Source organism: Rhea americana, unplaced genomic scaffold, assembly GCF_003343005.1.
Source record: "Rhea americana isolate MKP2758 unplaced genomic scaffold, rheAme1 scaffold_31, whole genome shotgun sequence".
Taxonomy (NCBI): domain Eukaryota; kingdom Metazoa; phylum Chordata; class Aves; order Rheiformes; family Rheidae; genus Rhea; species Rhea americana.
In genome coordinates, this window is record NW_028186435.1 from 2414855 (window position 1) to 2436751 (window position 21897).

The 21897-nt window shown below is 43.1% G+C and overlaps 1 protein-coding gene across 1 annotated transcript in view; it reads left to right on the plus strand.

Annotated features, from left to right (window-relative positions):
- Positions 1-21897, plus strand: part of RIPOR2 (RHO family interacting cell polarization regulator 2) — a 58508-nt gene that overhangs the window by 22286 nt on the left and 14325 nt on the right. Inside the window, exons 3-14 of the mRNA XM_085310015.1 lie at positions 262-417; positions 1038-1116; positions 1346-1369; positions 2730-2783; positions 5507-5656; positions 6564-6627; positions 10876-10919; positions 12107-12232; positions 14168-14316; positions 15337-15466; positions 17816-18505; positions 21165-21349. Coding sequence (XP_085166141.1) covers positions 262-417; positions 1038-1116; positions 1346-1369; positions 2730-2783; positions 5507-5656; positions 6564-6627; positions 10876-10919; positions 12107-12232; positions 14168-14316; positions 15337-15466; positions 17816-18505; positions 21165-21349 — 1851 coding nt within the window. The remainder of the gene's footprint in view (positions 1-261; positions 418-1037; positions 1117-1345; positions 1370-2729; positions 2784-5506; positions 5657-6563; positions 6628-10875; positions 10920-12106; positions 12233-14167; positions 14317-15336; positions 15467-17815; positions 18506-21164; positions 21350-21897) is intronic.

Here is a 21897-nt window from a genome sequence, read left to right on the forward strand (position 1 = left end):
TCTGATGAGCCTCAGACTTAAGTTTCCAGACCAGCATTTGCATCTCAGCAAGGCAACTGGCACATCAAAAGCTGATGGTGTCCATCTCARACTGCTTAGACCGCTTAACCTGTAAACAAATGCAGGCCTTTAACAGGCAGGCACATAAGCAGATCCTTTTCTGCCAGCAGGGATAACATCAGGAAGATTTCCTTAAGCTGTGCTCCTTTGAGATTGCTCTGATTTATAGGAGTTTCCTCCTCTTTAATGTTCCTTTTGCAGGTGCAACTCTTTTATTGAAAATTCCTCTGCACTCAAGAAGCCCCAAGCAAAGGTGAAGAAAATGCATAATYTGGGCCATAAGAACAGCACCACATCTAAAGAGCCCCAGCCTAAAAGGATGGAAGAAGTCTACAGAGCCTTAAAGAATGGCCTGGAGTAAGAGCCTTTATCATGCTGGTTGATTCAAGCTTTCTTTGACATTTTAGAGCCTAAAGCAACCTATCACCAGAGTAGRGATCCTTAATTGCAGGAAAGGAAAATAGAGGAAAAGAGAGCCTGGATTGTAAAATTTACAATCTGAAATATTTGTACAGAAAACAGAAATATTTGGGGGGTGTGGGGGAATTCTAATTCTGCTCAAATGGATAGCAACGCTCCCAAAGGCTGGGATTTCACCATTAGATTTTTCTCTGAATTTCTTTGAGTCATATCAGAGGCTCATACATATCACATATAAGATAACGTCCCAGAAGATAACAGCAATTGGAAGTCATCAGCCCATAAACTAAGGAGCAGATTAGCTTACTCGAAACTGGTTGTTCAGGGTAAAGAAAACACTGAGCTGTTATATGCAGCTAAAGAAGTGGCTCCTATTTATTGCCTAAAAGGCAGCAGGGAGCTGTTTTGAGGACAGATCAATGTAAATGAGTTTTTGTTGGAAAGCACATCCAGGGAGGAAAGCCATTTGTTGCACAGATTTTCTTTCCCAATGGCCAGCTACCGGCTCGGTTATGTACCGCAGAGTTCCCAAGTCCCCTTCTGGTTTGTGTTTACAGCGAGTATCTGGAAGTTCACCAGACGGAGCTGGATAAATTGACTACTCAGCTGAAAGACATGAAAAGAAACTCACGCCTGGTACGTGTTATGCTCTTACTTATACCACAACTCTCCACAGGTACTGGAGCAGCCGCCAGTGGGAAAGGGGTACAGGGAGTTTGCATAGATGCGGCTCTTTCCTGTTAGCTGCATAGTCTCCAGCCATGATACTGTTTTAGATTTCCATTCACTTAAAAATTACATTCTCACAATGCTCTGCTGCCATTATGTTGGAAAATTAACCACAATTTCATCTTCTCTGTTGCAGGGAGTCCTGTATGATTTAGATAAGGTATGTTACCCTCTTTGGCACTGTTTTTGCAAGGAAATGTTAAATTAATRTCTGCAGGGTGTATGTAGCTGGCGCAGGAAATCTCTCTGAACCTGGCCTATTAATTATCTGACACCTCTTAGGGAGAAGTTGACCTGACGATTGCACCAARCTAAATGGTGCCTTCTCTTTCCTAGGGGTTATTCCCCACTATTCACCTCACACCATCTCTGATACCCACCAGACTCCTCTGMAAGCCAGCCCTGCTCGCTGACCCAACAGAAAGCTAATCTAAGCCATCCCATGCCCCAGAKAGTTTTTTGTTCCTCAGGGTTTATTGAGTTAAAGTGGCACCACCAAGGGCACAAAGCAGGAAGCAGATCCGTGCTGACGGAGCAGGGGAGGCAGAGGAGCAGCGAGACCTCCTATTTCGGCCAGCTGCAAGCTCTTAAACGCGTCTGTGCAACCTGGCCTGGCAAGCTCCAAAGAGGTGGATGGCTGTAGAAGCAGAAGCGAGCCTTGAGGGCTGAGTCAAGAGCTTGCAGAGGGCTAAAGAAGCAGCTTCTTCTGTTGGGTTGCACACCTCCAAATTAGGCTTACAGCAGAATTTCTAGGGAGTTCAGGGAGGAACTGCCTTGCTGTTATCTGGGGCTGTCAGGGCTTTATAATCCAGACGTTCACAGAGGGAAGAGGGACAAACTAAGGAATGGAGTGAATTCAGCTGGAGGTGGACTTGCGAGCAGCTCTGAGGTAGCTCTAAGCTATGCTGTCCTTGCTCATCCCTGCTCCTGCCAGTCTTGGGGAAGAACAAGCTGGAAAATTGAAAATATTTTTCCCCTGCAGGAAATCTTGGATAAAACAAAAGAAAAGCTTTCAGACAAATGTTTTTTGAACAAGCTTAGCTTTTTTCATCAACATGCCAAACTTATTTTTGTTTTCAAAGCAGTTTACTRAGGAAAAAATGGATGTTGAAATGCAAAACATGATGAATTTCAATACAGGTTTCCATAGTACTGAAGATACTGTATTTTGACCTAAAAATCCTCAGATTTCTATTTTTTTTCCTGAACTGAAAAAAAAAAGAAAAGAAAAGAAAAGAAAAAAAAGAAAGGAGGGGGGGATTTATATCAAAGAAGGCTATGCCAATTGTGTTAGAAAGCATTTGTTCTATTTGTTTAAAAATATATTGGGTGAAGACATCAGTAGTGAGCTCCATTTCCACCAGCAGATTAATTGTAGGAAGGTGAAACAGCTGATTCTAGATTCATGGACAATGAATCAAGACTCACGGGGGACCTGAAGATGTGAGAGCAGCTCATGTGGAGATGTCTTACTGATTTATTTAAACGTGCCTCACCCCCCACCTCTTTGTTTCCTTCAGCAAATCAAAGCAGTCGAAAGATACATGAGAAGGCTGGAGTTCCACATTAGCAAGGTAATGAACAGTCCTATCATCTTTCTTCTCCATCTGCTGTTACGTTATTAGGGAAACAAACCCTTGGCCTACCACTACCCCTCCACTCCAGGGAGATCTCCTCCACTAAGCCTCTCCCAGAGTCAGTATTTTTACGCTAACGGCCTGCTGGGCAGAGAAGACAAAGATGGGCTTTCAAAGCGGGCTGCAACCTCTGAGGTCCAGCCGTTCTCCATGCCCGGAGACGCTCCCACATGTTTCTCTGGGGAAAAAAAAAAGTCTACTTCATAGCACGTTTATTTTTAAGCTATAGGTAGAAAGAGAGTTACATCTGAAAGCAATTTAATTCTGCAGTCATCTCCACTGTACAGCACAGTTAGATTGGAAGTATTCCTGGATTTCACTGCTAACAGTTTTGCTGTATGATTTGGGGTCCACATCCACTTGATTACGTTGGTGAGAATCAGTCTGCCAGATTCAGTAGAGGTGACTGTGATTTATATTAATCCATTTCAGAGCTGGACAAAAGCCATGGTATGTATTCTCCTAGTTATAAACGTATCTGCCAGTGATTAGTTACTTTTCTGAGCCTGACAAAAGAATGAATTATCTCTGATGGATGAGATGTCTTCTGAGAGTCGTTTGAAAAGCATTCATACAGCTTGTAGTGCTCCAATTACGACAACCCATCCAAACCCTTTAATTTCAGTCTTCTCCTACTTGGGGAGCTAGGGAAAAAAAAAAAAAAAAAAAATTAAGCAAAAGGTTGAAATTTTCTCCCTCAAACCACCTTCTTTCTTGCTGGCAGCCTGAATGGCAAAATTATTGCTTAAAAGAACATTTCTATTCAAGTCCTTCCCACTCCAGCCTGCTCAGAGCTAATGATTTCTGTGTTTATAATGGGAATGAAAAGCGCCAAACGTAAGAGGTAATGCTGGTCAGTATTACTCAAGCTTCCCGAGAACATTAGTTCATTTTTTCGTAACCCACAGCAACAGATACAAAAAGAATAGAGCTGTACTGCGCTAAAGCCCTAAAGGCTTGTAAAGAAACATTTTTGTTTCAAAYGACAGAGAGAGAAGACTCTTTCATCAGGAAAAAAAAAGAAATGGCCGTGCCGAATCAGAGCCGTAGCGATGCCTTCTGCCGYGTACCTGCTGCCGTTCGGTACAGGAAACAAAGCGGGGAAAACAGGATGCGCAGTAACCAGCAGCGCTTATTTACTGGGGCAGAGCAGCGTGTCYGAACCGCACTCACATGTGCGGGGGCCGGACGCGAGCACCGGGGAACGCTCCACCCTGAGCGCAAAAGTAAATACCAAGAGAAACCTATTTATAGTAGCTGTCTCTAACTTTATGGACTTGCAAGAGAAATATGACTCTGAGAAGCTTCTTTTGCAACTTCCAAATGGTGAAACGCTACCTGTCCTTCCATTACTTTCTGTTTGAACTATTTCACTTACGAGGCAGTTCCTGTTTTGATTAGAGATCCCTTAAACCGGTGACTTCAACCATTAGGAATCCAAGTTAGCCTTGTTTAAAAAGATAGCTTTGAAGCTACCAGCAAGAGCAGTCCCCTCGCAAACAGATAAGCAACGGCGCTCTCTGTTAGGGATTAAGCAGCTTTGGAAGACAGGATTGAGAACACACCTGGAGCGTCACATCAGCCTTATTTCTAAGGCTTTCATCACCTTGGCTTCTTGAGTCATGCCTTTCTTGACTTTGTTTTGCTGCACTAGGAATACTACTGTGAAAATCCACTGTTGAACCACCAGCACAGTGGTGCACAGAGTGATCACAAGAAAGGAGAAATGTATTTTAGATTTTAAAAAAGAAAGTATTGTTCTATCTTAGCAAGGGTGTGTTAGAAGCAGAAATAAGGAGATACCTCCTTCTATTCCTTTCCTACATCTCATGCAAGTAGCAAATACAGCTTCATTTGTATTGCTGTGGAGCCCCACCAAACAACTCAGACGGAGTAAATATATACATGCAGCGCAAAGCTTAGAAGGAAAAAAGAGACCAAAACAAGAGACAATTTTAAATCCAGTGCACTCTGAAGCTAGACCCAGGTGAGGGTTTTCCAAGTCTTCCAAAGTGCTYGCTGAATTTTGTGCCCTCAAGTCACACAGAGGGAATGCCAGTTCCTGGAGGATGGGCAGTGGGAATTCAAGCCTGCTCCCTGCTTCCAGTATCACCTGCTCGTCAGATACTGCAACAGTCTTGATCCAGTGCTTGGCATTAGAKCTACAGAAGACTTTGCTGGCACTGTTAAGCCGGCCACGGTCCCGTTTGGCTGCGCGGCCATCACAGTTGCCTTTGAAACATCAGGGTGTTTTAGAAGCTTGCTGTATTCCTCCTATACTGTTACAATTCTACATAGCCCAGATTTGAAGCCGGGGGGGGGGGGGGATGAAAGGGGGAAAGGGTAGAGAGCAGCAGTGGTTAAAGGTAGGAAGGGTGAACGGGTGAATTGCCAACAGCCTCTATTGCTGCTGTAATGAGGGTTTTTACAGAGGTTATTTTTATGTTGCTTTTCTGTTTCATAGACTGTAACAGTATCACAGCTGCATTTTGCCCACCCCTCTGACAGACCTAAGAGTTTACCAATTGTTTGGCTTGGTTTCCATTTAAAACAAATGATTTCATTATTTGTTGGTTTTGTATTGCTGGAGGGGTGGGGTTTTTTTTTGTTGTTTGTTTTTTTGATTTTTTTTTCCAATATGCCCTCATTGTTCCCACTAGGTGGATGAGCTTTATGAAGCCTATTGTATCCAAAGACGTCTCTGTGATGGTGCCAGCAAAATGAAGCAAGCCTTTGCGATGTCTCCTGCCAGCAAAGCGGCTCGAGAGAGTTTAACAGAAATCAATAGGAGTTACAAGGAGTACACAGAGGTACGTCTTCCTCCGTTTGCTCTTTCACTGATTGAAGTGCACTGAAACTTTGCCACCGATTCCATCCAGATAAGAGGATTAGGAATGAAAGTCAGTGAAGAGTTATTACTATTTATTTTTCCCCTTCAGACAAGTACTTAACCATTCATGAAAATGGATGATGTGAGCCCAAAGAGTTCCTTGAAATAATAATGTTTGTGTTCTACAAGACTACGGTTATACACTGGAACTGCTGCACAAGCGCAGAAGTTTAGACGTGCCCCGAACCTACGTATATTCCAACCAAGTCCTCCCCACCCCGCGGATCTCAGAATGGCAGCTTGCCTGGGATCCACGTGTGCAGAGACATCTGCTGCGTCCTAGCCAGCTTTACTTGCTCTGATCAACATTCATTTTATTAAACAGGAGGTAGCTTAAGAGTCTAATACTGTTGCAAACAACACAGTGCACAAGCTGTGCCAACCTTCCTAGACCTGAAGAAGGAACTGGAGGCAGTCCAGTACCCATCTCCCACAGCCTTTTTCTTAATGTAGTCCACATTTCTTGACAGACAAAAAACATGCTGAGAACCAATTTGGCAGGGAGCTCCTGCTGGCACAYGTCCCGGCTGGAGAGGACTGGGACAGTGAGCAGGTTACTCCCCAAGGGCCACAGCTTCTTTCTGCCAGCACAAGGATTAGAGAGCAACAGACAAAGATCACGGGATTACATTCAGCTTTGGTGCGAGCAGGCACAGCTTAGCTGCATCTTTAGGGCCAGATCTAGCTAAACAGTAAGAATGACTCTGGCATTCTTTACTCCAAAATATCTTTTTTCTGCATAATAAAATCTTTTCTTTCCAAATAGACCTTAAAAAAACAAAAAGCAGAGGGTTTTTCTGACCTCAGTGTTCTCTCTTCCAACTCAGAACATGTGCACCATCGAAGCAGAGCTGGAAAATCTATTGGGGGAGTTCTGCATCAAGATGAAAGGTAATTGCTTTTCACTTTTCCCTTCTTCCTGCATGAAGGATAAATCTCCAAGCATGTTACCAGGAGCRTCTAGACAATTATTTTAGGTGTACTTATGATATAAATTTGAGTTTTCCCTCCTTACACCCATACCCAGCAGAACAGGTCACGTAGCTAGGAACATTGAAGCTGTACAGAGAGATTTTCTGAGATGATTCTTCTCATTTTGAAGGGAGGTGAGCCAATTAGACTCCCTCAAACACTCCTCCTTATAGCCCAAGCATTTCAGTTTCAAAGGCAGCTGTATCTTCTGCCTCTGTTTCCATAACCCTTTAAGATGATAACTAGCAAATTATGTCAGTGCCTGTGGAGCCAAATCCTTTCTTAGTTTGACATCTGCTGTTTTTAAGTCCTTTACTTTTGCTGATTCTGACTATTACCATTCTTAAGTAAATAAAAAAAAAACCTGGGAACAATTTACCATTTGAACACCTAGATAGCTCAAGGATGGAATTCATTTTTCAGTTTTATTCCTTGTGTTTACAACAGAGGATTTGGTAGGTTTGAATACAATGGAAATAGTTTTACCTGAATATACTTTTAGGCCATCTTAGTGAATCCTAGGTATTGTAAATACTGTTATCCCTTTAAGATTGAATGTCTCAAAGAAGACTGTGGGGTTGGTTTTCTTTGGATTCCATTATCCTCTTCAATCACTGGCATAAAAATCATGCTGTAGAACAAAATCGTGATCTAAACATGCACGCACTCTATATTCACGATTCTTCACTTGAAATCTTAAGAAGAGTTCTCTTAAAAAAAATTGATATTGGACTGTTTGAGCTCACAACCCTTATACAGGGTTTTGTATCCACCTGCCCCAACAGAGGTGTGAATGGGTTGTGTCCAATGTGCAATACATGAGACATGATCTAGCTAAGATCAAATTGAAATGACTACTTTCTGATCCCCAACAGAGAAGCCAAGCACAGCAGCCTTAGTAGCTTAGCTCGCTTTCCTAACTCCATGCCGCTGCACAACACCTYGTGTTTTTAAAGCCTTTGCTCTTAGCTGCTGGAAAGGCAAAGATGCATAGGCGTAAGTCAGAGTTACCAGGTGGCCTTCCAGAGAAAGGGCCACCTATTTCTATGCAGAGACCTACGGCAAAACTGCCGCATGGACACGCTAAAGCAAGCATGAGGCCACACCATGCAGAAAGGAAATTGCAGCAGGTCACATCCTAGGAGCGTTTCCTTGCTTCTTGTAAACGCAGTGCAACGCTCAGTTTGCAACAGCACAAGTTGCAGTGGGTGTCACAGTATCACACATGACAAGGACAAAAAGTCCTGTCCCTTTGGCATGCCCAAATCCTCCAGCAGGGCTCAAGGGCCATTGGGAAGCCAGATGCTGCCCTCCACACGCAAAAGCTGAGAATAAGCAGAGGACGGCTACGCTGAAATACAGTTCTTGTAGCATGAAGGAGCCCCAATTAGAAAATAGCAGTTAAAGAGAAATGCCATATCATTAAGTATTCTTGAATTCAAGATTGGCACTCAAGATTGCCRTCTAGATACTTTTTCTTAGGACTCTTCCATCCAGCCACTGTTACTGCTAAAGCTCGTGGAACAGCCCCACAGGTCATGCAGCAAGCTTCTCTCTTACGTTGTGCTGCAGCATGCCCAGCTAACTTTAGGATCTAACAGTGAAATCAAAGTACTCCTCTCCCAAAGCTGATCTTTTCCTAGTCATTCTAGTGCTAGTTATTTTTTATTTTACATCCTGTCATTTTCACTAAAAGCAAGCCAACCTACACAGTGCTGTCAGGAAGTAACAGGCCCACACTGTGTTTTTATGATTGATATTGTTAAAAAAAAAATCCTAATCTTTTTCCAAAATAAGGATAATAACCATGCCAGCAGGTTTAGATTATTGTTCAGTATTAGTTAGCTATTGAAATTAAACAGAGGAAATTCAGCATGGAAATTTGGAAGTCCCTGTATGGAATGTGTCTATCCTGTTATGACATATAGTGGAGCACTCCATACCCATTTGAAGCACAGGAACAAGGATGGCAAAACGCTGACCTGTTTCAAATGGGTAGAGCAAAACGATAGCCTTGAGGAGAAGAACACAGGCCCCTGGCTGGAAAGAGGGACCTGAAAACAGCTGCCATTTGCAGGCAAGCCAGACCTACCATGCACGTGATGCCAACAGGCATCACCAAGACATCAGACTCTGCGGTGCCAAACCTAGAACGAGCACAAAAGCCCCAAAATACCCAGCTTCCTGCAGAGGAACAGAGTTGTAGGTACTACACACATGACCCAGGGGCCCCGACCCCTCCAGACAGTCCTGACGATGGAGAAGGTTAATGCACTGCTGCCTTACCACGGCCACCTACCAACRCTGTCCTCTTATGAATTACACTGACCTTCCGGGAGCAACCGCCCATCCCCTCTGCATTACACTTCTACAAAGCTGGGATGTTTGAAGCAGTATGATGTTGTATATAGGGTATGCTGTATGACACTGGCTCTTGCCGCACGTTCAGTCTGCAAAGTTGAAGAGCCATTCAGTTATCCAAAAGTTGTTTCCTATAGAAGTACACAGCCCCTGTAATCAAGTCACTGCTTAGCCTCCTCTTCCTCAGGCTGAAGAGATTAAGCCAGAGCTGACCGTTGCAAGAGCCGCTTTCCAGATTTACTTCCCCTACTGCTTCCTCTGAGTCCCTTTGCCCAAACCTGCGCTGGGTCAGGCCAGACACTTCTCACAGATCTTGATCCAGGACACTACGCATGTGGTTTTGAACCACATTTCCCCTCTCATCCACAGGGCAAAGAAAAAAGGCCTTTTATTTTCCTCAGATACTTTCAGGGAGGTGTCCCAGAGGAGATCAAATTCACTTATAAAAGAATGCCTAGGGAGAGAGAAGCAGCAGTGGAGTGCTAGTAAGTTTAAATTATTTATAAACAGTAAATAAATTAGAAAGGAATTGGTAATATGAGCTCTGAGTAAAAGCCTCTTTGCTCTGCAAAGCTGCAAGATGAGTGAACTATTTCCTGATCAAAGAAATGGATTGGCAGATCACAGGGACAGGCCATGACTGGATGCAGGAATCCAGCTGATCCAACAGTTCACCTAATGAGATTAATTTAGTCCAATAAATGAAACCAACACTAGGGTTTAGCTCACCTGTGTTGATTTTAGCACAAGTTTATGTTAAACACAACCTACACGTTTGGCCAAGACATTTTATGATAAAAACAGCAAGACCCACTAGAAAGAACAAAGTGATTTTTTAAACCAAAACAAAYGCAATAGTTACCTAATGAAGAGGTCTGCAAGTTTGTGAGAAAGGCAAGACTCTCCTGCAGAGAACGAGGACTTGGTTACTGCAAACCCATCAGCTGCACCCTGCAGGAAAGTGGCTTGCAAGGCCAGGAGAGGGACAAAAACAGACTTCACAGGGAGAGGGCTGGGAACCTCCCTGAGAGCTCTGGACAGTCACATGCAACTTCCCATTTCGTAGGCGTACCGCCAATATAGAGATAGCAGCATCACCTCCCCTCTTACAAAAATGTCAAGCAAACACATACCCTAACCAGTGCTTTGCTGCACTACTTTTCCCCTTCAGAGAGGGACTGAAAGGATATATCTCGTATCACTGATGTCAGCCAGGTTTCTTAATGCACTTTCAATAGAAAGATACTCAAATACAAGCATGATATGGAAATGCTGAACTGAAGGAGGCTCTTCTCTGTTAAGAGGTCCTGAAGAGGAGTTTTGTATTATAATTCATAAATCTGACTAGTGTTGAACAGCAAGCATTAATCAGCRGCTGCCCCACGCTGCACGATGGGAAGGTTGTTAAGCTGTCTCCAAAGCCAAATAAYGTCATGAAACTTTATTTTTCTTTAACTGTTATATAGAGACTTCTAGCTGTTGTGCTGGTAGGGAACAACTGGAAAATGTAAATTCTTGAGGTGCAAGAATTTGCATCTCAAGGAGGCAATGAATTTGTGGACAGAAGAAGTTTCTAAGCTAGTCACGATCTGCAGGAGCAGGGGGTCTTGCTTTTTGAAGGCATGGGGATGGCTGTACCTGTGTTTTCTGTAGTAGAATATGAAGGGGAGGGGGAAGGGTAAGAAGTAAAGAAAAGGGTAAAAAACCCAACGCTGTCAGATGTCCTGCGGCGAGGCACTGCTGCCCCCTGCTGCCAGCCRGGCCCGGAGCCCTTCTCAATATCGCCCCTACGTCTTTCGTTCTCAGGTCTGGCCGGCTTTGCCCGTCTGTGTCCAGGAGATCAGTATGAGGTATGTCTCTGATCGGTTTGTGGTTTTATTTAATAGGAAAAGAGCAAAAAGGAGGGCATATTTCCATCACTTTTTTTTTGTCCAGCTATGATTAAAGCCCATTAGCATCAACACTCCAAAAAATAGCTATTATTTTCCCTGTATGTTCTGCAAAGAGCCTTCTCGTTCTCTCTATGCTGCCTACATCAGGACATATGCCTGGAGACCTGGAGCAATGGATAATGGTTATTCAGAGAATTACAAGCTTTAAAAACACTTATTTTTAGCTATGTTCCAGAAGGAGGGCATGTGTCTGTCTTATTCTTGACAGGCATTTCCACTTCCACTGAGAAAARCATCTCCCCCCTCCTTGCCAGCATCTTTTACTGGACATGCAGGTTTTMTTTCCTCATCAAATGGAGTAGCAGAAAGACACAGAATAACCATTTCTGGAGATGCAGGTGTTGCACGCTGTGCAACTGTGTCACTACCTAACATCACTGCACTGTTACAGTGGAAAACATCAAGAGCAGATTAGTTAGAGATTAAAATTAAAAAAAAAAAATCAATAAACCAGATCTCTCCAGAACAAAGGCAAACCTGCAAGGGGTTTAACRTAGCTCAGTTACGGATCCCCCGCCACCCATGCTTCCCAGCGATCTGGCTCACGGATTCACGTGCTCCCATCCTTACTCCTTTTGCACGGTGACTGTAAGCATTTCATTAATTTTTGCCACCGCCTGGCCAAAGTCTCACCCCGTGTCAGGTTCCCCCACCGCTGGCAAGGCCGCTGGAGGAGGATGGCTGCCAGCCCGCCTCTCCTCCCCTGCCCGGGAGGCAGCGCAGCCGGGAAGCAGCGCGCATTACGGGGGAGGAAAAGAGAACATTAGTTCCTGCTGCCCCTCCTCTTCTCCCCCTCACTGCCACTTTCCCTGTAAAGAGAATTAAAACTCCTGCAGCTTCTTTCTTATGAGTCATCTAGYTAGCTGTAGATGAAAGCTGGGGCAAGGCGTGCGTCGCTGAAGGAAACGATTAGGAGAGCTCGAGGGCAGAGATCCTGCAGGACAGATTTCTCTGCTGGCTCTCTAGGAGGCAGAAGGGCGGCATCTGCCACTAGTTCTTCCAACCCGTTCCCCAGTGCCGTTTCTGGTATTCGCGTATTGAGAATGCAGGTTTGTCAAGACCAAAAAAGGGCTTTTCTTTCTCAGATTTTTATGCGTTATGGTCGCCAGCGATGGAAACTAAAAGGCAAAATAGAGGTGAATGGTAAGCAAAGCTGGGATGGAGAAGAAATGGTATTCCTCCCACTCATCGTTGGACTGATCTCCATCAAGGTACGCACGCTAACTCCTTTGCTTGCGAGCAAGGCAGGCATCAAGAGGCTGCCTTTTGGTGCACCATTCATCCTCAGCACCCCCAGAGAAGCAGGTCATCACACACTCTGGAAATGCTTATGAGGGCTCATTTCCAACACACCTACTAGGACCGAGTGCTACAATGTTACCTAGTCTTCAGTGCTACAAGGCTGTAAGCGGCTTGGGAGCCCTGTGGGAGGGCCTGGCCTATCTTTCCCCAGAGAGGGCCTTAGCCTAACACAACCTTCAGCCAACATCACTCTTCGCGACTGGTGTGTTTTGCACCAAAGTAAGAGAGAGCTAGAAACCTGTTTGCTAACAATACTAAGGCAAAAGCAAAAAACAACCCAAAAAACAAAATACTCATTAGGAATGAGTCTGTTGTTACTGCTCAGATAAGAGAATAGTATCTGTTAAGCTAAAGAAATACAGAGGTCTATCATTTGAATGCACCTGAGAGCCAGCTAGGCATAAACTGGAATAGTCCAGAGATCCAGCAGAGCTCCACCAATGCTGCTAACTTTTCACTCATGAGATAGGAGCCTGCAAAAAAGTTGCTGCGAGTCTTTTGCATCTTTTTAGAGCACAGCAATTCTCAAAATTTCTTAACACATCTGGCCTCTTCCACCCTCTGATTCCTGTCCTGTCCCAAAGTTAAAGAACCACTCATGCAACTCTGAGTGGTCAGCAGCAACTTCTCCTTGCCAGCACCGCTCCATTCCGTCAGGCCTCTCCACACAGCTTGCCCCTGGTTGAAAGCCATGTGTTTTCCTGCTAATGTTCTTCCAATCCAAAGATACCTGTTCCCTGACTCCCRTCTGAAAATTACCACTGATTATATGCCACACATCYCTGTTTAGGCAGTTTAAACAAGGGAGTGTCTCAAGGGAAACATCCCACTTAAACACTGCAAAGTCCTCACACACAGACAGACACACACACACACATATATATACACACACACGTATATATATTCACACACAAAGAGCAAGCGATATCAAAACCACTAACAAAATAACTTGGAGTATATAAAACAGTAAGTTTTCATAGAAAGTCAAGTTGTGACACAGGGTGAGTTGCTCTCCTGAACTTAGTAAGATGGCTGATAAGGTAGAAGGTCAGAAAAGACCCCTTTCTTTTAGTGAGAGTTACAAATATATTAAGGTTATTGTGTATATGCTCACCCTCTATAGACCCTCTACAAACACTTTCACTTAAAAGATCCAAACATTGACTTTCAAGCAAATAGTCAAAAGTGTGTTTGTATATAGGAGCTGCATACCTAATTGTCCCTCTGGATTTTCAGATGAATATATGCATCTGTTTGGATAGTCATTTGTTCTACTTCTATTATAAAAACACATATGCAGGTGGTTTTTCATCAGTAGATCTGCAGAACTCAAAGGCCATTGCAGATACAGTTGGATGAGTTCAGAATTACATGTGAAAAGCGCATAGAAGAGAGCTCCCTTGGGAGGTACTAAGTGACAAACTACATCAATACCCCAAGATGAAAATCATCAGTGGCTGAGAGTATTAGAGGGARAAACATCAAATACGCTCTCTCTGTTCTTACTCTTCTCTTGAGGTCTGCTTACGGTCACTGCAGAAGACCAAATACAAGGCTTGATAGACCCTTGGTCTGAGGCAGTACAATTGTTCTCTTCTGACACCCGTAAGAACACAAGGAAAATGTAGAAATTATGGCTACATTTTATAAGCACAATTATATGCAATTATGCATTTATTTTTAAAAAATCTGTACTTTCTCTTAGCTGAGATGCAACAGACACAATCGTATTTTGAAGCCTTTCAGCTGAGGGYCCAGGCAAGAAAATCAAAACCATATACTCATAACTAAGAGCTACAGTACCTTGTGTGGTGTTCTAGATAGTCCATTCTTTTCTCTTYCAGGTCACAGAAGTTAAAGGACTTGCTACTCACATCCTTGTGGGAAGCGTTACTTGTGAAACAAAAGACCTGTTTGCAGCTCGGCCTCAGGTGGTTGCAGTAGATATTAACGACCTTGGCACAATAAAGCTGAACCTTGAAATCACCTGGTAGTAAGTAAAATGGGCTGGTTGGTCATTGAATCAAGGGCTTGTAGAAAAAGCTTTAACGAACAGAAAAAAAGTCCCTAGGGACTCTTCTTTACTTTCTGTTTTTTCCCCCTGGTCAGGCAGATGGGGAAGGAATTGTAGCCTGACTTTGTGGGACTGGGGATGGTTCATGCTTTGCTGTAAGCTCCCTGTACTATCTGTGGCAGATTTGTTTGTGTCTAGYTTCTTCAGCTGCTACAATCAGGATAGTGAACAATTATGTTATAAGGTGTATGAAATAGATAGTGATGAGAGGTCATGTAATTGCCTAAAATAGATGCTTCCTCCTTAAACTCAAAAAAGGAATAAGATTGAGCCCTCATGTTTTCATTAAAGCTTTTAATATTGGTGTAAAATTCAGTAGAGATGCTTTAGATTTACATTGGAATAGCTCATCTGGATTTAAAAGTTAGCTTTTATGGGCTTGATAAGCGGCTTCAGGATGATGGGAAATCTCTTAGCATTGCGTGTTTGCRGCAATAAGCCCAGGCTGATAGTGTTAGGATTCTTGCCCAGTTCTCACAGTTCTTTAATGAAGTAAGTGTCATTCCTTAAAGAAGTGTTGGACCTTGTAACTTCTACAGTTGTTTATGTCATTTCTTATCGTGCAATAAAAGTGAATCCAGCAGTAACAGCTACTGGTTTGCTTTATAATACAACAGCTTTAGTAATTGTAGAGCACCTTTCTCATTATTCTGTACRACAGGTGTCAGATCAAATCCAAGAATATTTTTCATGTGTTAAGAGTTGCATCAGACTATGTTACATAAATGATTTCCTAGAGAACACTTTYATCAAAACCGAAAACACACTTCTGAGCATATTGTCTAATTCACGACGCTTTCTTTTAAACGCTTCAGTAAAAGAACCGCTACCTCCTATTTTTGATGTGCTAATAAAATGCCTTTTCAAAAGTCTTTTCTATGGACCTGAAATTCCTTTTAATTCAGCCTAACAACTCTTTTCCTGCTTATGTGTCTGTAGCCCATTTGACGTTGAAGACTTGACCCCCTCCACAGGAAACGTGAGCAAGGCATCTGCTCTCCAAAGACGAATGTCCATGTACAGCCAAGGCACTCCAGAAACGCCAACCTTCAAGGACCACTCATTCTTTGTAAGCTCTGTTCAGCTTTGTGTTTTTGTAGTGAGAAACCCTAGTGCCACTCAAACACAGCAAACACTTCACTGCTTTACGTGTATAAGCTTTTCTCCCTGGTTTCAGCAGGATACCCTTGAAAATACTTATAAAATAAGTGTATCACTAGCTGTTAATCCTGAAAGAAGGTGACAACGAGCTGTATCACCAATTATTGCATACTTACAGTTCTTGCTTGATTGCTGTAATGCTTGCATAATCTTTATAAAATATGTGTTCATTTTATAACAGCAGCAAAAATAATGGTGCTATAATGGTTGTTTAATCTATCCCATGGTAACATTTGCCCTTACAGTGAAGATACTCAGAAGGTGCTCTTACATTTTGCATGAATCAGATTCTGAAGGCTTAATCAGGACTGTGTATTGAGCTGAATAGGTCTTCTGCACAGATAAGAATTTTACCTACAAGTGCTGCATCTCATGCCTGTCATTTAAGTACTTTAGTATAAAGCATCCAATTAACTTGCCCTTCCTCACACCCCATCTGCTGTCATTCCTGAAGAAATGGCTGCATCCTCTGCAAGAAAGGCCAAAGCTGTCAATCTTAGATGCTCTGCAAGACACTTTCTTTGACAAGCTTCGGCGCAGTCGCTCTTTCAGTGACCTGCCATCGCTCAGGCTAAGCCCAAAAGCAGGGCTAGAGCTATATGTGAGTCCTGGTCTTCGTTTGGTGAAGGAGTCTATCAGTTCCTATGCATATGCTTTTCCATGCATACTTCATGTGTTGTCCTCTATTGCAACTCACTWATTTTGCTGATAGATTAAAGGAGAGAAGATGACTGTGAGCCCATACTGCTCACACTAAAGCAAGGTTCCTCTTCCCTTCTACAGGGATTTTGATCAGAAGCCAACTATCTGTGAGTAAAGAGCAGGACAGGAATATAAGCCAACACAGTATTTGTAAAAATTGGCCTGCTACGCTGACTGATGTTCTACATTTGCCCAGTAATGAGACTTTCAGTGGTAAAAGAAAGGCTAAAAGCATACTCATTCCAGAGAAAAAAGGAATGAACCTTTGAACATAGTTATGAGCAGGGAAAAAAAGCTGCTAATAGTGCTGTGAAAAAAGATGCATGTTTTGGACATTTTAACCTTATGAACCTTGCCAAGGTATGAATGCCTACTGTTCTTTCCAACAAATTGTCAGCAAAATAGTAGTTGCCTTTCATCTGTGCTGTGTGTTTGCATGAGTGTGCCACATAGCAAAGGCTAAAAGTTACTTCAGAACACAGCAGTGTGAAATTGCAGGCTTTGATGTACTAGCTTCTGGCTCCAGATAGAGTCTGATATTTCCCATCTTTATTGCCTTTTTTTCTCAATTTTAAAAATTGCCCAAAATAATACTTGTACTATAAGTATTTGTACCAYAGCTCTGGGATGGTTCAAACTTGATAACAGGGAAGAAGTCAGCAGCGAGATTCTCATACTGCCCAATGAGCACTAAGAGAATTGTACACAAAGAAATAGTCCATTAAAGCAAAATCTATTGGTCAGATCATCACGGTGGGTTGCGATTCCTGCAGTGAGTTTTCCCCGTACATCGTTTGGAGATAGGAACATATATAACCAAGATATGCTTCATCAGTTTGGGTCTCTGTAAGCTCTTTTTATTTTTTAGATGGTCAGTGTCCTGGTCAACACACTACCACACACATTCTTGTGTTTCTTTTCAGAAGGAAACTCGTGCTAAATGTGAGTTCTCTGTAACTCATAGTCAGTAGTTATTAGAGCCCTGCCACATGCAGAAAATAYTTTAAACAGAAAAGAAATAGCATAGTAATCTGACCATTAAATTTTTAAAATAATAAATGAACTAGGGAAGCAACCTGTTTTATATTATATGGATTGCTACTTTAGGAGTTAGAAAATAAATATAATGGAAATTTGTAACGGGTACAAAAATACACACATTAAATACAACCCCATTAAAAGATACATCCCTCAAGAAACAAAAGCGTGAAACGGAATTGCTGACTGGGTCAATCTGATAAAACATGCAGGTTTTGAATCTTTGTTTTGGGGATATACTTATTACAGCTCTCAGCTTACCCTGCCCTCAAAGAGGTGCTGAAACCAAGATTTCCAGTCCTGCTGGGCAGACAAAACTCCCACTGAAATCATGAGTTGTGCCAGTGAAAGCAAAAGTTGGGTTTGAAATAGTTTTCCCATTTCTGAAGTCTTGAGTGTTTCTTTAATTTCTTTCCTTGCATTTTTCTTTCCCAGCCACAAACTATTCTTTTCTCTTTCCAGTTTGCTACATGGCAAACATGCTCTTTCTTTTAACAAGCTTCTGTTATCTTTTCAGTCAAATTTGCCAGATGATGTCTTTGAAAATGGAATGGCAACCACTGAGAAGCGGCCTCTTTCTTTCACTTTTGGCGACCTGCCTTACGAAGACCGCGCGTCCACTGCCAACTCAGCAGAGTCCTCTTCTGCTCATGTCAGTTCCAGCCCCAATATCACAGCTACTGCTGCCCAACACCCAGCGCTCAAGTCCTCCAAAAGCTCAAGCCTGGACTGCAGCAGCACTGACTCCTGCAGAGACTCAGTCCCCGAGCCAAAGGAACTGAAGTCTCAGGGAGAGGGAGCAATGATTGAGTACAAGGCAACTCCAAGGGCAGCTTCTGAAGATTGCCAAAAACCCTCCAATGCTGAGAGTGATCATGTCTTTATAGAGACGAGCGTCCCGGTGTCTCTCCTGCAGGACCCGGATGAAGGTTCAGAGCTAAAACCGGTGGAACTGGATACCTATGAGGGGAACATCACAAAGCAGCTGGTGAAAAGGCTTACGTCAGCAGAGGCACCTGTGACCCCCGAGAGGCCGCCATGTGAGGGTTCGATAAGTGGGGAATCAGAAGGATATAAGTCTTATCTCGATGGAAGTATAGAAGAAGCCTTTCAAGGGCTTCTCTTAGCTCTTGAGCCACATAAAGAGCAGTATAAAGAGTTTCAGGACCTGGACCAAGAAGTGATGCACCTGGATGACATCCTAAAAGTGAGTACAATTTTGGAAAATACTACCCTAAAGAAAATCTGAGGGGATAGGATCACTTCCTTTTCATCGTAAACATCAAAGCAGAGTTTTTGGAAACCAGTAAAATTCCTCAGTAGCAATAGATTTGATCCTGCCTGGAGCATTCTTTCATAATGTTGCTTTTTAAACTTTTGTTTGCAATATGCTTATCATAACCTTATATCCTCAAGCAATGGATCTGTTAAACTACTGAGCACCTGAGGGAAACAGAAAAAGGTCTCATAAAAGAGAGTAATTAAGTTACATCCTTCTCTGCAGAGTCAATGGGCATCCATTGCTTGTGCCATGCAGGAGATCAGACAATAGCCAACTTCTGCCTTTAAAATGAATGGCCACATCCCCAGTGGATGTACTTTGCYGTATCACCACTGAATCCAGTGGAGTTGTGCAAGGCTACAACAGTGKAGAATCAGGCCTGGTAGCCATAGAAACTGAATTTTCTAAATTGCCAAAGTAATTTAGGAGCACAAGGCTCACTGAAGGTTGCCATTCCCACTTCTCCTGACTTTTTTTCCAGGCCTTTTCCTTTATTCCCCATCAAATTTAAAATTATAGACATACTGTCATTACACCAGGATGGACAGAACATGTTTTTCAATTAGAAAGATGAAAGGGATTTTGCATGTATGTTGTTAACATGTTTACTGGCAATCATTGTGACTTTTAGCTGCCCCATAAACCAAAACTCATGACACATTATTGTGTGGAGCATTATATGGGAAATACTCATTTCAAATGCTTCATATTCATACGCAGGTTGCTAGTCATTTAAGGCTCACTATTTAAAAACACAGCTGAGAAGGAAAGGAGGAGGCATTTATCCTTCTGCATTATCTTTTAAAACAAAACAAAACAAAACAAAAAACTTGGTTACTATCTTTGTTCCCATTGGTGTTCGCAGCTGCAAGGTATTTTCCCAAATTAAGTACTTTTTAACAGCCCACATGCCCTGTTCCTTGCACTATATCCCAAGTTGTTTCAGGCAGGCAAGGCTGCCAGTAATAATAGTTTTAAATTTCTTGGCTGCTCTGCAGCTTGTACAAGGAGATTGGCTATCACAACAGCAGAAGGGCAGCAGAGAGTGTCTGCTGACATCCCTTTTTCCAGAAGGTGCAGAGAGGCAGATGTGGGAGGGGGTGGGGGGGAAAGAGAGGATGGACCAGTGCACATGAGATCCCTTCACCTTGGAGACAGCCACCTCTTCCAGATGTGTTTTCTGTCTCCCTGTGGCCGATCGGGTAGCTTGCAGACTGACACTCAGCATCCCCCACGCCGAGTGCCCAGGCAGTGCCGGGCTCTGCGTGCAGAAGGGCTGAGCTGGATCCAGCTGCGGCTGAAGAAAGCTCCCTGGGCTGTTATCAAATGGGACAAGAAAATGAGAAGCCCGTATATTGCTGCTTGCTTTTGCCTGAAGAAGCTGTGCTACCAGCCCTGATGAAAGGAACAGGGGCTGAAATTGTCTGTACCGCAGAGCGCGCAGGGTACAAGCGCTACTTACATCACAGCGATGTTGTGAAATGTTTGCTCAGTTAATGATTGTGCAGTCATTTGAAGATGTAAAACGTTATAATGCTAACATATGAAAATTCTAGATGTGTGAATGAATTAGAAACAAAACTCCACGCCTCCTCAAGATCTAGAAGAGTTCACATCTGGCCTGGAGTCTGAACTTGGATGCCAACTCATTTCTTTCCACAAGCTGAGTTCAAGTCCTACTCAGGACTTGAAGGTTTGCTCCGGAGCTGCACCTGCGGCTCCCGGCTGCTTTGAGCAGACTATCACGTAGTGCCAGAGGTGCAGAAGTCATTGCACAAACCCATGGAGGTGATCCCTCGGGCAGCTGATTTGGCATCTGATCCTGCAAGGTGACCCTGAAGGCAACTCTGTGGGCATGTCTGTAGGAATCGCCACATGGGACCAAGGCCTTTGATACATCTTACAACAACAGCAAGGCTTCAGCCATGGGTCTTCCCAGCAGTGCAATAGGGTGGTTCCCCCCCTCTCTAGCACTGTTAATTTCCAGGTTACAGTGTTGCTTTTTTCTGTCGCTTTGGAGTCTCTCTGCTGATGCATGATTGGCTTTTCCTTAATTAGCCTTGGTATCACGTGGTTTCAGAGCCCACAGTTCTCTCACACGCATTGACTTGCAGATATGGGACCAGGTTCATTCCTGGCTAAGCTCCACCGGAGTTACAGCAGGAATAAATCTGGTGGTATAATCGGATCTATGTAACCAAGCTTCTGTACCTATAATAGCAATTATGGAATGTGCCTTCCCTTTTCAACTTCCAGTGCTTTAATTGCCATTTCTCCTTTTGAAGGATGTTGAAAGCTCTGTCACTTGGATTCAAGATGTAGTTCTCATTTCTATAAAACATCCTGAATTTTACCTTTGAGGGTTTTGCAGGGGGAGGGGATGGGATGGGGAGGAAGAAGGGAAAAGTTTTCCATTTCTCAGATATTGATTGTATATACTATGAATATGAAGGTTTGAAGCAAAACACTCAATAAAATGAAATTTTGAAAATAAAATGAAGAGTTTGAACGTTTTAAGCTTTATCTTTTTTTTTCAGTAGTAGATAATATTTGGGGTTTTCATCGGTTCGTTCTGCCTTTGCAGTGCAAGCCAGCAGTAAACCGAAGCAGGTCCTCCAGTTTAAGTCTAACAGTTGAAAGTGCTTTAGAAAGCTTTGATTTCCTGAACACCTCTGACTTTGATGATGAGGATGGTGGTGGTGAGGAGGTTTGTAATGGTGGAGGAGGTGCAGACGCAGTATTTTCAGATACTGAGATTGAGAAGAATAGGTAAGTTTGTAGCAACTGTCAGCTGCGCTTAAGCAAAACTGATATACTAGCTTTTTGCCACTAACAGGGGATCCTGGTGCACACATTATTCAAGGAAGACTAAACTAAATCCTTGAGGAGATTATAGRGTCAGAGGGTTTCCTGTGGCTGCTGCATACAAAATCTTTAGCTTCCAGGATAATTTTTTCCTGTTCAAATACGTATGATCTATCCCCCAAAAGGGAAGGCTAAATTAAATTAACCAGACATCAGTACTGGCAGAGCCTCTTCCTTGACATAGGTTTGGACCTGGCTTTCCTTGGTTTGGATGTAATTACTAATTCCTCTGTGGTTTTTCCCCCCCTCCCCTTGTCTTTTCTCTCTAGCCGAATGAGTCTTTGCAGTGGATTAAGCTTGTCAGTAACAGTAACACAGGGCCAGATTTAAGCAGCATGGTGTAGGTTTCCTTTGGAGTGCAAGAGTGATGACTGGTACTCTGCCCATGGCCCTGCATATTACGTGCCCTTTTTTCCCCATCACTTTTGGTCTTTCTGAGGAAAAAGGAAAAA